The sequence below is a fragment of the Neovison vison genome, chromosome 12, assembly GCF_020171115.1.
Source record: "Neovison vison isolate M4711 chromosome 12, ASM_NN_V1, whole genome shotgun sequence".
NCBI classification, from domain to species: domain Eukaryota; kingdom Metazoa; phylum Chordata; class Mammalia; order Carnivora; family Mustelidae; genus Neogale; species Neogale vison.
Window position 1 is genome coordinate 126,551,368 of NC_058102.1, and position 17,811 is coordinate 126,569,178.

Genomic DNA, 17,811 nt, shown 5'->3' on the forward strand with positions numbered 1-17,811 from the left:
AATTTAATTTCTTGAATTGATAATTCTGCCTTATCAATTTCCAGTATGAAAAGCACAACTCATTTTTTTTTTTAAAGAACTGATAGGATCCTTTTTTTCCTCCAAGATGTCTTTTAATGTACATAGAGAGGTTTAACAAAGTGATAGTTGAGTCCTACCCTTTCTAAAGTTTGTGAACACTTTGGAGAGTCACCTTAGGAGTCACATTTTGTTTTTTCAGGTTCCAGATGCGACTTTGAAGCAAATAGCTGTGGTTGGTTTGAAGCAATTAGTGGTGACAATTTTGACTGGGTATGGAACTCTAGAAGTAACCTTTCCACTGAATTTGAGCAACAGGCCCCACTTTGGGATCATACTCACAACACAGCTCAAGGTAAGAAACAAGGAGAGGCTGGCTGTTACTCCTTCCATGCACCCTTGGTCAGGTCTGTTCAGAGAAAGAGAAGCATTTGAAGTTCTATGCAACAAATAGTGTGACAGCTCAGTTATGCTTATGTTTGTTATTATGAAGTGACTCCTTTATGGGTGGTGGGGAGAGATATAGATATATAGATATAATTTTGGCTGAGTTCACTGAAATTATTAACTTTTTGCATCATTTTAACCTAGAGGTGGATACTAGTTTCGTTTCTGCAAGAGCAAATTTGACTAACAATCACTTTTATTGATTTTTAATGGTTTAGTCTTAATTTTAATCAGACACAGAGCTTAGGATGGGTTTAAGGGGCGAGGTGTGTCAGCTCAGTCTGCTAACTTAAAATTTGTATTTGTGACCCAATAGGGCATTTTATGTTCATTCTGAAGAAAAGCAGAAGCTTGTCACAAGTTGCCAAACTCCAGAGCCCAACCTTCAGCCAGGCGGGACCTGGATGCACACTTTCCTTCTGGTAAGTTCTAAAAACTGTGGTCAGCTACCCTTACAGCCCTGTGGTTGCAGGCACACTCCTGCACTTACCAGACTTTATGATTTGCCCCTGGTTTTGCTTTAAAAATAGGTATTGTGTTAGATTTACACAGTTAGAATTTTTCTTAGGAACACATTGTCAGCATTTGTTGTGTTCTTTCTTTGGAGGAAAGGGACTCTTTCCCTCTGACAGTGGATTATAATTTAATTAACTCTGCCTCCCCTAGTCTGAACTGAACTCCTTGAGAAAGGCTCCCCGGGTCCTGCGAGCCAGAGTGTGCCCCTCAGCAGATAAGCTCTCGCGTATGAGCAGCCGCAATTACTGTAGGAAAGAACGGCGCCCGTTGTGATAGCTAATTATTAATTGGCTGTTGATCAAGCGGAAGAGTCCGTAAGTTAAATGCTTAGTCTGTGCCATTAATCATTTCCATTCCTTGTGTTGCCTCTTTTTTTTCAGGTTTTATAACTACGGTCTGTCAGTGGGGGCCGCTGAGCTCCAGCTACACGTGGAAAATTCCAGTGACCCCACCGTACTCTGGAGAGTTTTATATAACCAGGGCAACCAGTGGTCACAGGCGACTGTTCAGCTTGGACGCCTCACTCAGCCCTTCCATTTGTCGCTAGATAAAGTCAGTCTTGGCATTTATGATGGAGTCTCCGCGATTGATGACATCAGATTTGAAAATTGTACTCTTCCGCTTCCTGCGGACAGCTGCGAAGAGCCAGATTTCTTCTGGTGTCGACACAGCAAAGCTTGCGTAGAGAAGCTTCTGTTATGTGATCTGGTAGATGATTGCGGTGATCACACTGATGAGGATGACTGTGGTAAGTACTTTATATTTTTCTCTCTCTTTTTTTTTTTTTTGATCCTTCTTATTTTGATAAGAATTTGATAAGAATTTGGGATCTTGATTAGTTCAGTGTTTTCTAGCCTGTTGAGGCAAAGACACGAAGCATTGTTCCAAAGTTGATGACTGTGTTGAGTGATGAATTATTTGGGCTACCAATATTTGTTATGGTGATTGAGGAACTAGTTACTAGAGATAAAATGCTGAACACAACTACTGAGTCTCAGATCTCAGGGAGCTTACAGTCTAATCAAGGAGATGGATGTTATTCGAATATTTAAAAAATAAATACAATCTGGCAGCTTTGATGGGAGATACAGAGAGGGGAGCTGTGACTTTTTATGAGAATGGTATTGAACTTCCTAGAGGTGACAACTTCGCTGAGCTCTGAAAAGTAAGAAGTCAGAGTGTCTGTGCTAAAGCCCTGATAAGTGACTGCATGGCGGACGGAGGCCAGTCAGTGTGGCTGGAGGGGGGATGTGAAGGGGATGGAGGGTGCAGCATGAGGACAGGAATGTGGGGGAGGCCAGATCTGCAGATCTCCATTGTCCATATTAGGGAGGTTTTTCTTCATCTGAAGGTTTTTAATAAGGAAGGTAATATAAAAAATTGGCATATTAAAGCATGTCACTGTGGCTACAGTGTGATGCCTGGGCTGGAGGAGAGTGCGTTCAGAAGACCCCTCGGTAGGCCGTTGCTGTGGTCCCTGAGGAGGGGTCGGCATCCCAGCCGGAGTGATGGAGATGAAGGGATTGCTATTTGGGGAAATGTTTGGAAGGAACATTTGATGATGTTTTGGCTACAGGGAGCAGAGATAGATAAGCTGATAGATAGGCTGTCAAAAATAAGTCTTGAGTGTCTGGTTTAAATTACCAGAAAGCGTATGGTATCTGATGATAACATGTGTTCTACAGTTTTATGAACCTAGATCCAGATAGTGCCCACTGCACGTACTCCTGAAAATGAATCAGAAGCTCATAGCTGGGTTTTTTTTTTTTCCAATTACAAAAATCATTCAGAAAAAGAGTTTGCATCTTCCCTTGTTTGGAAATAGCAACAATTCTTAAAATTCAAGCTATATGCTTATTACATTGAGAGGCTAATTATAAATCAGAGAGAAGCCATAAAATGCTTGGTACATCATAGGAAACCCTGCATTAAGAAAATTTTTTATAAATTATTGTAGAGAGTCCTGCATATATGTGGTCTTTGATACAGTCAGGTGGATTGAAGTCAGAATTACTATGCGTCTCGTTACACAACTAATACTTGAGTGGATAGAAATCAAGTTGATAGTTTAGACAATGGCTAACACAAGAAATGTTACTTGTCCTCAAGGTAATTTATTTGTTCAGATTTAGAAAGCTTTTTCATCTTTTTGAAGCTCTCTGAATCCCCTTTGTCAAAAAAAAAAAATTGGTATGTTGCTAAAAACAAGCAAATTATCCTTCAAACCACTCAGTGCTAACTTAGAATGGAATTACCGACAGTACAAATGTAATATCAGAATCTTCTTGTGACTAAATATTAATGAAAGAGAATAGGAGTGGCATTAGATGGTGAGTTTCTCTCACAGCTGTCCATATAGACGTCTTATTGGTTTGAATAGAACCATTAGACATCCAGAAATCGCTGTTGTGTTTCCTAAAGTTGCCCATGTTTACAGACAGGGTCTTTTATTTAAAGGTGGAGCTGCACACATTCCCTTTTGAAATACAGATTGCACATACAGTCCATAGGAAGACCGGCAATATCAAAATCTGTTGGCTTGAGTGCCAGTTTTATGTCAAAAAACTTAGCAGTTTGACATTCTCCTTCTGCTCCACACCCAAAGACTGACACCGGGGGAGTACACCGCAGGTCCCTAGTTCACGTCACAGCTGGGCTTGATGAGTCACAAGTGAGGAAATATCAAATGAAAGCTCATCTTTCATTTGACATTTACTCACTGGGTTCCCTTCATTAGGTCTAAGCTCCCATTCTGTGGTTTGCAGAGACAGATGATCTGTTCTTGCCTGGCTGCCTTTATCCACATATGCCTATATTTACTGTTTCAGAATATTTATTCCCCTTTGGCACAAAGTGCATTTACGAAGATGAATAGTTAAAGGACAGCTGACATTTATTTAAAAAAAAATACCAACTTATGTAAATGAAGCTAAAAGGTAGACCTCCTCGTTAATTCTAAATCCTGTTCTTTCTGCCCAAATAATGCTAAATGTACATTCTCTGGCATTTATTCTGCACAAATCCTGGGTGTCAACAAAAAGGCTCACATCCCCCCAAAATGAATACATTCCTATATTATGCTAGAAATTATGGTAGATTGGCTAGTTGACAAGGGACAAGTCAATTCTTCCTAAGTGCTTTCAATTCTTCTAGAGACTGAGGGGAGTTTAAAGTTTAAAAGCTCCAGCTCAAAGGAGCCGCAGTGGTGGAAAGAAAGACTGCCTCCCAGGGGACACAGCACAACAGGAAGCATAAATAGGGAAGGAGAGAGGCTTGAGGTGTTTAAGCATGTGGGGAAGATGGCATATGCGAAATGAAAGGAGAGTTAGGGACGAACAGGAAGTTAATTTCATTTGGGAAAGGGGAAGATTGAAAGAAGAGTTTAGATTTAAGTTTAGATTAAGTGAGTATATGTTATAGGAATTTGAATAGAGAAGGAAAATGATAAGTTGTCATGGAAGGTGAAATAATGGTCGTTCCGGCCCTGGGGCCAAGAGACATTTGGAACTGGGCCAAGATGGAACCAGAGGGAGGAGTTTTTCAGCATGAGGTCTGGAAAACATTGACATCAGAATCCTGTTGGGTGCTTGTTAAAAATATGGATTCCTGGGCTTCACCCCATATCTGACAAGCTAGTACTTGTATGGGGCTTCACCATGGAGTGGGCGATTCTACCATGCTTCAGATGATTCTGGAAGACTGAGCCCTATTAAAATGTAACTGTTCTCAGTTCTGCATGTTCGACTCACCAAGGGAGATGATGAAGTATCCTGATATTTGGTGCACAATTTGCACCAGTTACAATCAACATCTCGGGGGGCGCCCAGGTGGCTCAGTCGGTTGACTGATTTCTTGATTTTGGCTCAGGTCATGATCTCAGGGTCGTGAAATTGAGCCCTGCGTTGGATTTCGTGCTCAGCGGGGAGTCTGCTTGACAGTCTCTTTCCCTCTGCCGCCCCCTCCTTCCCACACTCTCTCTCTCAAATAAATCTTTTTTAAAAAATTAACATCTCTAGAGATGAATTCTGGACCTTGGTGTGTTTTTTTTTGATATTTAAAGATTTTTATTTATTTATTTGACAGACAGAGATCACAAGGAGGCAGAGAGACAGGCAGAGAGAGAGGCAGAGAGAGAGGAGGAAGCAGGCTCCCTGCTGAGCAGGGAGCCTGATGTGGGGCTCGATCCCAGAACTCTGGGATCATGACCTGAGCCGAAGGCAGAGGCTTTAACCCACTGAACCACCCAGGCGCCCCAAAGATTTTATTTATTTATTTGACAGAGAGAAATCACAAGTAGGCAGAGAGGCAGGCAGAGAGAGAGAGAGGGAAGCAGGCTCCCTGCTGAGCAGAGAGCCCGATGCGGGACTTGATCCCAGGACTCTGAGATCATGACCTGAGCCGAAGGCAGCGGCTTAACCCACTGAGCCACCCAGGCGCCCCCTTGTTTTGATATTTAATGTTCGCTGGTGATTGGGACATTCGGCCGAGGTTGCAATCAGCTGAGCCAGGAGTTGGGCGCCTGGAGCTAGCCGTGGTGTCCTGATCATTTGCATGGAGTCACAGTGCTAGAAATGATGAAGGGATAGGCGAGAAAGGCATTTGGAAGATGATGGCTAAAGTAATGCTGCCTTCAGTCTATAAAATATTATTACGTGATGTAAATCTAGGATTTATTCACCTTTTAGAAACGTTAATGTTGCATTTAAAAAACAATTAAAATGGTTAACCATGTCAGGAGCAAAATATCAAAGAGTTTTCTTAATTGTAGTTATTTTTGTCCTAAATTATTCATTCATTCATTCATTCATTTATTTTCTATTATTTAATGCAATTTCAGTACCTGAACTCCAGTGTAACTTTGAAAATGGAATTTGTAACTGGGAACAAGATACGGAAGATGACTTTGATTGGACCAGGAAGCGCGGTCCAACTTCGACACTTAATACAGGGCCCATGAAGGATAACACTTTGGGCACAGCTAAAGGACACTATCTCTACATAGAATCTTCAGAGCCACAAGTTTTCCAAAACAGAGCTGCTTTGCTCAGCCCTGTCCTCAATGCCACCAGTACAGAGGGCTGTACCTTCCGCTTCTCTTACCACATGTTTGGAAAGCACATTTACAGGCTGGCCATCTACCAGCGAGTCTGGAGTAACACAAGAGGACAGCTGCTGTGGCAGATATTTGGGAATCAAGGCAACAGATGGATAAGGAAACACCTCAGTGTTTCCAGCAGGCAGCCTTTTCAGGTATGGATAATGGATTTCATTATGTGTGTTTAAAATGCATCAGAATGTCTAAGGAATATGAAAGATTCCTCTAACCTTGAATTAAAAGCAAGTGGAATTTGATCAAAGTTACTTCGAAATACATTTATCATTCAATTAAGGGTGTACCAGAGCTTGTTAAGTTGTTTTCCTCCTCGACTACCCCCGATAATGTGTGATTAAAATTTCTAAAGGTGGACACATGGTATTGGCAACAGCTGCAGGTCCCTCTGACTTGAAGTCATTTTTCTACTGAAATAAAAAATCTGGAGGGAAAAAGAGTTCTGCACAATTTCTGGTATTCTGCCAAATGTTCAGATTCTAAGATCTGTTATTTTGAATATTTCTTTTGACTTCTTCACATTTTGTAGGTAAGTAACAAAAATTCGAGGGGAGTGCGTGCTTTGTTGGAGAATCACACAGGTACTCTGGGACCAAGCCAGAGGTCAGTCTAGCTAGGTGTCCCCACTCCTGGTGGAGTAGTCTTTACTTCTTTACTCGGAGTCTCGGACCTTCTCCTAAAAGGAAAACTTAGAAGGTCAAGTTTAAATGCTTATGTGAGTTTTGTAGTTTGGTGAAGGAATTTTCCATCTATTATCTCTTTGATTCCCTCAGCAATTCTCTGAAGTGAGTAAGTCTGGCTCCCTTTTTGTCAGTTTTACAGATAGGAATAAAAGAAAAAAAAGCCAGTGAGGTGGTTATTTATATCTGGTCAAAGAGATGGTGAGCAGCAGAATGGGGACTTGAACTGGAAGCTGCGGTTTCCGATTCTTATTCATTCCCTTTCTTATATATCATATAGCTTGTCACATGTAGGAGGGTTGAATATTTGTTCTTTTCGCCTTTGCACAAATAGATCTACATATAATATATGGAGAGAGACTTCTTACCTCTCTTGGCTAAACATTTTTTTGTTTTTTTGCTTTTTTATATAGGCTGAAGTTTCTCTGTTACCCTAATTTTAAAGTACTGCCTCTTTCTAATTGTCTTCACAGCTTTGTAGCCAAGAACTTAGCTCCAGGCCCCCCGTTAAGAGCCATCATAGATATACATCATATATGACTCACTAGAAAACACACTGAAATTAGTTATTTGTCTAAATAGGCATAAGATGAAATCATGAGAACTGATCTGCTGCATGCAGAGAGTTTAGCTGTAACGGTAAGATGGGTGTAATCATAAGAAATGAAATCGAAGGAAGGTTCTTTGACTTTTATTTAATAATAGCTCATCCACTTCAAATTAATTCTTAATATTTAATCAGGTGAATTGTAATTTGGGTCAAACTAGTATTCAGTGGATAAACTCTCCTTGTGATATTTACTCAAGAATTGGTTGCCAGGAGAAAAATCATCTTGGCAAGTAAGCTGCTTCACATTCAGATGAACATGGAACTAACCAAGGAATCCTTTAGTTATGAATCTGAAATACAAATTGGGGTTTGAAACCCATTTTGGGTTATACATGGATTTCTCTGTTTGATTTCATCCAATGGTTCTTCTAGGGTTTTGGTTTTTTCCCATGACATTCAGGCATGAAAAGGTGAAATCAGATTATGCATGCCATGTAGGTTAATTATTTAAGAGTGTAAAATTGGGTCCAGTTGAAGCAGCCAGATACTTTTCTTCATTGAATGAGTATATGTAGTTGTTGCAAGAGCAGCAATAACCAAGATTTTATTCAACTGTGATATTGTTGGTGAAACTACCTAGTATCAACCTAGGAGGTAACGTGCTCATTAAATGTTTATTTCAAAGAAAAATTCAAGGATTTTTCAGGGATTTTGTATGTATGTATAGTTGCACACAATGGTTTAGTTTCTGGTGTACAAGGCAATTCAACAAGACTATCTTGGTAGAAGTGTAGCTACCTCCTGTCCTGATACACTGTTTTTACACCATCATTAGCTATATTTCTCATGCTGTGCATCCGTTACTATGACTTACATGTTCAATAACCAGAATTCCGTAACTGCCACTCACCTTCAACCATTTTGTTCAATACACCTCCTCCTTCCCCTCCGGCAACCACCAGTTAGTGGTCTGTATTTATAGGTCTCATTTTGCTTTTTGTTTGTTTATTCATTTTTTTTAAAACTTCCAGATAGTGGAATTATATGGTATTTTTCTGATGTATTTCACTTAGCACAGTATCCTCTAGGTTAATCCTTGTTGTCTCAAATAGCACATCTCATCCTTTTTATGGCAATACAGTATTCTAGTGTATGTGTGTGTGTGTGTGTGTGTGTGTACGTACCACTTCTTTCTTACCCATTTGTCTTTTGATGGACACTTAGTGTCCATATCTTGACTATTCCATATCTTGACTATTATAAATAATTCTGTAGTAAACATATGGGTGCATATAGCATTTCAAATTAGTGTCTTTGTGTTTTTTGGGGTAAATACTCAATACTGGAATTACTGGGTCGTATGATATTTTTACTTTTAATTTTTTGAGCATCCTCCATTCTGTTTTCCACAGTGACTGCTCCAATCTGCATTCCCACCAACTGTGTAAGAGGGTTCCTTTTTCTCCACATCCTTTCTAACATTCTTTATCTCTTCTGTTTTTGGTTTTAGCCATTTTTGACAGGTGGTTCTAATTTGCAGCTATCTGATGATTAGTGACGTTGAGCATCTTCTCATGTGTCTGTTGGCCATCAGTATGTCTTTGGAGAAATGTCTGTATATGTCATTTGCCCATTTTAAAATTTTTTTTTGGTGTTGATTTATGTAAGTTCCTTATATATTTTGGATATTAACCCCCAATTGTATATATCATTTGTAAATATCTTCTCCCCTTCAGTAGGTTGTCTTTTTGTTTTGCTGAAGTTCCTTATATATTTTGGATATTAACCCCCAATTGTATATATCATTTGTAAATATCTTCTCCCCTTCAGTAGGTTGTCTTTTTGTTTTGCTGTTTGCCTTTGCTGTGAAGAAGCTTTTTATCTTGATGTAGCCCCAATAGTTTACTTTTGATTTTGTTTCTTTGCCTCAGGAGACATATCAAGAAAAATAGTGCTATGGCTGAGGTCTGGGAAATTACCGCCTGTTCTCTCTTCTAGGATTTTTATGGTTTCAGGTCTCACGTTTAGGTCTTTAATCCATTTTGACTTGGTGTATGTTATTAAAAAGTGGTCTGGTTTCACTCTTTTTCATGTAGCTGTACAGTATTCCCAGCACCATTTATTGACGTGACTGCCTTTTCTCCATTGCATATTCTCGCCTCTTTATTCATAGATTAATTGATAATATAATCATGTATTTATTTCTGAACTCTCTTTTTTATTCTGTTGGTCTGTGCATCTATTTTTTGTATCAGTACCCCAAACTGTTTGAATTACTACAACTTTGCATAGTATATCTTGACTTCTGGAACTGTGATACCTCTAGCTTTGCTCTTATTTCTCAAGATTGCTTTAGCTATTCTGAGTCTTTTGTGGTTCCATTCAGATTCCAGCATGATTTGTTCTCGTTCTGTGAAAAATGCTCTTGCATTTTGATAGGGATTGCATTAAATCTGTAGATTGCTTTGAGTAATGTGGACATTTTAATAATATAATTTCTCCAATCCATGAGCATGGAACATGTCTTTACATTTTTTAAATATCATCCTCAATTCCTTTTATCGGTGTTTTATAGTTTTCAGAGTACAGACGTTTCACTTCTTGGGTGTTTATTCCTTTATGATGCAATTTTAAGTAATGTTGTTTCCTAAATTTCTCTTTCTGCTACTTCATCTATAGTGTATAGAAATGCTACCAACTTCTGAGTATTAATTTTGTTTTCTGCAACTTTACTGAATTCATTTATTATTTCTAGTAGGATTTTCATATCATCTGCAAGTAGGGAATTTTTTACTTCTTACTTACCAATATGGATTCCTGTAATTTCTTCTTGTCTGATTACTGTAGCTAAGATTCCCCATACCATGTTGAATAAAACTGAGAGGGGACATAGGTGCCTGGGTGGCACTCAGTTGGTTAAGTGTCTGACTTAATTTTGGCTCAGAGCATGATCTCAGGGTAGTGGGATCAAGCCCTATGTCAGGCTCCATGCTCAGCTGGGAGTCTGTTTGGGATTCTCTATCCCTCTCCTGCTGCCTCTCTCTCTCCGCACCACATGCTCATTCTTTCTCTCTAAAAATAAATGTTTAAAAAACAAAACAAAACAAAAAATCTGAGAGGGGACATTCTTGTCTTGGAAAAGCTCTCAGTTTTTCCCCATTGAGGATGATGATAGCTGTCCTTTATTATGTTGAGGTATGTGCCCTCTGAAACTACTTTGTTGAGGGTTTCTATCATGAATGGATGTTATAATTTGTGAAGTGCTTTTTCTGCATCTATTAAAATGATCATATGATTTTTTTTATCCATTCTCTTTTTGATGTGATGATTCACACTGATTGATGTGCAAATATTGAACCATGCTCACATTCCAGGAATAAATTCCACTTAATTGTGGCAAATTATTTGTTTAATGTACTGTTGGATTTGGTTTGCTAATATAGTTTAGGATTTTTTTCATGTGTGTTCACAGAAATACCATTCTGTAGTTCTCTCTCTCTCTCTCTTTTTTTTTTTTTTTTTGTAGCTTTGTCTGGTTTGGTTTCATAGAAGGAATTTGGAAGCATTCCTTCCTCTTTTATTCTTTGAAACAGTTTGAGAAGTATAGGTATTAACACTTATTTAACTCTTTGGTAGAATTCTCCTGTGAAGCTATATGGTCCTGGACTTTTGTTTGTTGGGAGTTTTTTGATTATTGATTCAATTTCATTGCTGATACTTGGTCTGTTCAAATTTACTATTTCTTCCTCAGTCAGTTTTGGGAGATTATATATTTATGTTTTCTGTGTTGTCTATTTTGCTGGCATATGATTTTTTATAACTTACAATTCTTTGTATTTCTATGATGTCACTTGTTTCTTCTCTTTCATATTTTGAGTCCCCCCCACTTTTTATTGTTTGGTGAGTCTGGCTAAATGTTGGTGAGTTTTGTTGATCTTTTCAAAGAACCATCTCTGAATTCATTGAGCTGTTTAATTTTTATTTTTTCTGTGTCATTTATTTCTGCTCTGATCTTTACTGTTTACTTCTACTGGTTTTGAATTTTTTTCTTCTTTTTCTAGCTCCTTTATGTGTAAGTTTAGGTTGTTTATTTGAGATTTTTCTTGCTTCTTGAGGTAAGCCGGTATTGCTATAAACTTCCATGTTAGAACTGCCTTTGCCGCATCCAAAAGATTTTTAGACAATTGGATTTTCACTTTAATTTGTCTCCATGTATTTTTTTTCTTTGATTTCTTGTTAAATTGTTTAATTGCATGTTAGTTAACATACATGTATTAGTGTATTCTCCAGATTTTTTTCTTGCTGTTGATTTCTATTTTCATAGCATTTTGGTCAGAAAAAATGCATGGTATGATTTCAGTCTTTTTAAATTTATTTGTACTTATTTTGTGGCCTAATGTTTCATCTGCCTGGAGAATGTTCCGTGTGCACTTCAAAAGAATGTATATTCCACTGTTTATATGTTCTGAATATATCTGTTAGATCCGTCTTGTCCACATGTCATTTAAAGCCAGTGTTTCCTTGTTGATTTTCTGTTTGGATTATCTATCCGTTGATATAAGTTGGTTGTCAAAGTCCCTGACTATTACTGTATTACTATTGATTACTTCCTTTATATTTGTTCTTATGCTTTACGTAAGTGGGTGCTCCTATGTTGGGTGGATAAATATTTACAATTGTTACATCTTCTTGTAGGATTGTCCCCTTTATTATGATACAGTGTCCTACTTTGTCTCCTGTTACAGTCTTTGTTTTAAAGTCTGTTTTTTCTGGTGTAAGTATTGCTTCCCCAGTTTTCTTTTCAATTCCGTTGCATGATAGATACTCTTCCATTTCTTCACTTTCAGTCAGCATGTTTCGTTAGGTGTGGAATGGGTCTCTGGGAGGCAGAATGTAGATTGGCTTTGCTTTTTTTTTTTAATCTATTGCATCAACCTATGTCTTTAGTTTGAAACATTTAGTCCATTTACATTGAAGTAATCATTTATAGGTGTGTATTTATTTGCAATTTTTTTTGGCTGTTTTATGGTTGTTTTGTGTTCTCTCATCCTTTCTTCTCTTGCTCTTTCTTTCAGGGTTTGCTAGCTTTCTTTAGTAATGTTCTTGGATTCCTTTCTCTTTATTATTTGTGTATCTATTGCCACTGTTTGATTTGTGGTTATCTTCATATTTATATATAACATCTTGTTCCTAAAGAGTTTGTATGAAGTTGATGGTCACTTAAGTTTGGCCCATTCTAAAAGCACTATATCTTTATTCCTTCCTTCACTGCATTTTAGCTGTATGCTTTCATACTTTACATCCTTTTATTCTTTTTTTAAAAAAAATTTTTTTATTATTTCTTAAGAGACAGAAGATGGGGGGGCAGAGGTAGAGGAAGAGCGAGCATCTCAAGCAGGCTCCATGCTGAGTGTAGAGCCTGATGGGGTGCTGGACCTCACAACCCTGAGACCACGACTGGAGATGAAATCAAGGTGGACTTTTTTTTTTTTTTAAGATTATTTATTTATTTATTTATTTGACAGACAGAGGTCACAAGTAGGCAGAGAGGCAGGCAGAGAGAGAGAGAGAGAGAGGAGGAAGCAAGCTCCCGGCTGAGCAGAGAGCCCAATGTGGGGCTCGATATCAGGACCCTGGGATAATGACCTCAGCTGAAGGCAGAGGCTTTAACCCACGGAGCCACCCAGGCGCCCCAAAGGGTGGATGTTTAACTGAATGAGCCACCCAGGTGCCCCTTTACATCCTTTATTTTGTGACTCCCATGACGGGTTTATTTTATAGCTTTGTTTAATTTTACTGCTTTTGTGCTTCTTAGTTTTCTTACTCCTAGTTATGTTCTTTCTAGTCAAGGAGTCCCCTTTAACTTTTCTTCTAATGCTGGCTTATGGTGATAAATTCCTTTCATTTTTGGTTGTCTGGGAACTCTTTCTCTCTCCTATTCGGCACTATAGCCTTGCTGTGTAGAGTATTCTTGATTGAAGGTTTTTTTCTTTCAGCACTTTGAATATATCATGCCATTCTATTCTGTCTTGCAAAATTTCTGCTGAAAAATCCGCCTTATGGGATTTCCCTTCTATGTAATATTTTCCCCTCTTGCTGCTTTTGAAATTCTTCATCACTATTTTTTTTTTCATTTTTATTACTATGTGTCTTTCATCTATTTCTAGTTTATCTTTGTGTATGGTATAAGAGAATGGCCTAGTTTCATTATTCGGCATGTGGCTGTCCAATTTTCCCAGCACCATTTATCGAAGAATCTGTCTTTTTTTCCAATGCATATTCTTTCCTGCTTTGTCGAAGATTAGTTCACGGTAGAGTTGAAGGTCCATTTCTGGGGTCTTTATTCTGTTCCATTGATGGATGTGTCTGTTTTTGTGCCAGTACCATACTATCTTGATTATGACAGCTTAGTAATACAGCTTGAAGTCGTCAGGCATCACGATGCCCCCAGCTTTAGTTTTCTAGTATTTAGTTAATACCCTGGAAATCTGGGGTCTTTTTTGGTTCCATACAAATTTTAAGATTGTTTGTTGAAGCTCTGTGAAAAATGTCATTGGTAGTTTGATAAGGATTGCATTGGAAGTATAGATTGCTCTGGGCAGCACAGACATTTTAACAATGTTTATTCTTTCAACCCATGAGCATGGAATGTTTTTCTATCTCTATGTCTTCCTTAATTTCTTTCATAAGTGTTCTGTAGTTTCTAGAGTATAGATCTTTTACCCTTTGGTTAGGTTTATTCCTAGATATCTTACGGTTTTGATGCTATTGTAACTGGAATTAATTGCTTAATTTCTCTTTCTTCAGTTACGTTGTTAGTATATAGAAATGCAACTGATTTCTGTGCATTGATTTTGTATCCTGCTATGCTGCTGAATTGCTGGATGAGTTCTAGTAATTTGGGGGTGGAGTCTTTTGGGGTTTCCACATAAAGTATCATGTCTTCTGTGAAGAGAGAGAATTTGACTTTTTTTCCAATGCCTTTTATTTCTTTTAGTTGTCTGATTGCTGATGCTAGGACTTTTAGGACTATGTTGAACAATAATGGTGATGGTGGGCATCCCTTTTGTATTCCTGACCTTATGGGAAAAGCTCTCAGCTTTTTCCCATTGGACTTTTCATAGATGGTTTTTATGTTGAGGTATGTTCCCTCTATCCCTATACTTTGAAGAATTTTAATCAGGAAAAAATTCTGTATTTTGTCAAATGCTTTTTCTGCATTAATTGAGAAGATCATATGGTTCTTATTTCTTTTATTAATGGGCTCTATCACATTGGTTTCCAAATATTGATGTACTTGCATACCAGGAATAAATCCTACCTGGTCATGGTGAATAATCTCTTTAATGTACTGTTGAAGTCTTTTGGCTAGGATCTTGTTGAGTATTTTGGCATCCATGTGCATTAGGGATATTGGTTTGTAATTCTCCTTTTTTGTGGGGTGTTTGTCTGGTTTTGGGATCAGGGTAATGCTGGCCTCGTAGAAGGAGTTTGGAAGTTCTCCTTCTATTTCTATTTTCTGAAACAGCTTCAGTAGAATAGATATTATTTCTTCTTTAAATGTTTGGTAGAATTCCCCTGGGAAGCAACCTGGTCCTGGACTCTTTGCTTTTTGGGAGGTTTTGGATTACTGCTTCAATTTCCTTACTGGCTATTGGTCTGTTCAGATTGTCTGTTTCTTCCTGTTTTATTCTTGGTAGTTTCCAGGAATGCATCCATTTTTTCTAGATTGCTTAATTTGTTGGCATATAGTTGATGGTAATAATTTCTAATAGTTGTTTCTATTTCCTTGGTATTAATCGTGATGTCTCCCCTTTTAGTCATGATTTTATTTGGGCTCTTTCACTTTTCTTTTGGATAAGTCTGGCCAGAGTTTTATCGATCTTATTAATTCTTTCAAGAACAAGCTTCTAGCTTTGTTGATCTATTCTACTTTTTTTTTCTGGTTTCTATTTCATTGATTTTTGTTGTGACCTTTATTACCTTTCTTTCTTTCTTTTTTTTTTCCAATTTATTTATTTTCAGAAAAACATTATTCATTATTTTTTCACCACACCCAGTGCTCCATGCGAGCCGTGCCCTCTATAATACCCACCACCTGGTACCCCCACCTCCCACCCCCCCGCCACTTCAAACCCCTCAGACTGTTTTTCAGAGTCCATAGTCTCTCATGGTTCACCTCCCCTTCCAATTTACCCAAATTCCCTACTCCTCTCTAACGCCCCTTGTCCTCCATGCTATTTGTTATGCTCCACAAATAAGTGAAACCATATGATAATTGACTCTCTCTGCTTGACTTATTTCACTCAGCATAATCTCTTCCAGTCCCGTCCATGTTGCTACAAAAGTTGGGTATTCATCCTTTCTGATGGAGGCATAATACTCCATAGTGTATATGGACCACATCTTCCTTATCCATTCATCCGTTGAAGGGCATCTTGGTTCTTTCCATAGTTTGGCGACTGTGGCCATTGCTGCTATAAACATTGGGGTACAGATGGCCCTTCTTTTCACGACATCTGTGATCACCAAGACAGCATGGTACTGGCATAAAAACAGACACATAGACTAGTGGAACAGAGTAGAGAGCCCAGATATGGACCCTCAACTCTATGGTCAATTAATCTTTGACAAAACAGGAAAAAATATACAGTGGAAAAAAGATAGTCTCTTCAATAAATGGTGCTGGGAAAACTGGACAGCTATATGTAGAAGAATGAAACTCGACCATTCTCTTACACCGTACACAAAGATCAACTCAAAATGGATAAAAGACCTCAACGTGAGACAGAAATCCATCAGAATCTTAGAGGAGAACATAGGCAGTAATCTCTTTGATATCAGCCACAGCAACTTCTTTCAAGATACGTCTCCAAAGGCAAAGGAAACAAAAGCGAAAATAAACTTCTGGGACTTCATCAAAATCAAAAGCTTCTGCACAGCAAAGGAAACAGTCAAAAAAAACAAAGGGGCAACCCACGGAATGGGAGAAGATATTTGCAAATGACAGTACAGACAAAAGGTTGATATCCAGGATCTATAATGAACTCCTCAAACTCAACACACACGAAACAGACAAACACATCAAAAAATGGGCAGAAGATATGAACAGACACTTCTCCAATCAAGACATACAAATGGCTATCAGACACATGAAAAAATGTTCATCATCATTAGCCCTCAGGGAGATTCGAATTAAAACCACATTGAGATATCACCTTACACCGGTTAGAATGGCCAAAATTAACAAAACAGGAAACAACATGTGTTGGAGAGGATGTGGAGAAAGGGGAACCCTCTTACACTGTTGGTGGGAATGCAAGTTGGTGCAGCCTCTTTGGAGAACAGTGTGGAGATTCCTCAAAAAATTAAAAATAGAGCTTTATTACCTTTCTTCTCCTACTTGGCTTAGGCTTTATTTGCTGTTCTTTCTCTAGGTCCTTTAGGTGTAAGTTAGCTGGTACATTTGAGATTTTTTCCAATTTTTGGAGAGAGGCCCAAAACCTATGGGATACTAGGTTATGCATTTTCATTCTCATTAGTTTCCATGAATTGTTTAAGTTATTCTCTCATTTCCTGGTTGACCCAATCATTCTGTAGCAGGATGCTCTTTAACTTCCAAATGTTTGAGTTCCTTCCAAATTTCTTCTTGTGGTTGGGTTCCAGTTTCAAAGCAATGTGGTCTGAAAATGTGCAGGGAATCATCTCTGTCTTTTGGTGTCAGTTGAGACCTGATTTATGACCCAGTATGTGGTCTATTCTGGAGAAGGTTCCATGTGCACTGGAGAAGAATGAGTATTCTATTGTTTTAGGATGGAATGTTCTATATATATCTACATAGTCCAATGTGTCATTCAGTGCTCTTGTTTCTTTATTGATCTTCTGCTTAGATGGTCTGTCTATGGCTGTGAGTGGAATGTTGAGGTCTCCCACTATTAATATATTATCAGTATTTTTCTTTATTTTGGTTATTAATTGGTTTATATAATTGGTTGCTCCCATGTTGGTGGCATATTTACAATTGTTAGATCTTCTTGTTGGATAGACCCTTTAAGTATGATAACCTCTGATGTTTTAATGTTTATGTGTGCTGGTATGGATCCCCTTGAGATCATCTCATTTGTAATTCTGCTTTTTTGACTTGGATGTCTATTTCCTTCCCTATGTTAGGGAGGTTTTAGTTATTATTTCTTCTAATCAGTTTTCTACACTTTTTTCTTTCTTTTCCTCTTCTGGGACCACTGTCATGTGAATGTTTGCTTAATGTTGTCTAAGAGATCTTTTAAGCTACCCTCCCCCTTTTTTTAAAAGGTTCTTTTCTCATTTTACTGTTTAGGTTGTGTGTTTTCCATTCAGGATCATTTGTTTAAAGTGAAATGCATAGGCTAGAACTAGATTGCACATGTAGGTATAGGAAGTGTTTGACTTGTTAACATCAGTTGAAATAATTGAGCACTGCTATTATGTGTGACTTGGTCAGTAAGGCTCAG

General features: G+C 38.1%; 1 protein-coding gene across 1 annotated transcript in view; it reads left to right on the forward strand.

Annotated features, from left to right (window-relative positions):
• The window catches only part of MALRD1 (MAM and LDL receptor class A domain containing 1), an 838,152-nt gene that overhangs the window by 223,770 nt on the left and 596,571 nt on the right, over positions 1-17,811 (forward strand). The window contains exons 18-21 of the mRNA XM_044228594.1: positions 221-373; positions 782-887; positions 1,362-1,729; positions 5,819-6,231. Coding sequence (XP_044084529.1) covers positions 221-373; positions 782-887; positions 1,362-1,729; positions 5,819-6,231 — 1,040 coding nt within the window. The remainder of the gene's footprint in view (positions 1-220; positions 374-781; positions 888-1,361; positions 1,730-5,818; positions 6,232-17,811) is intronic.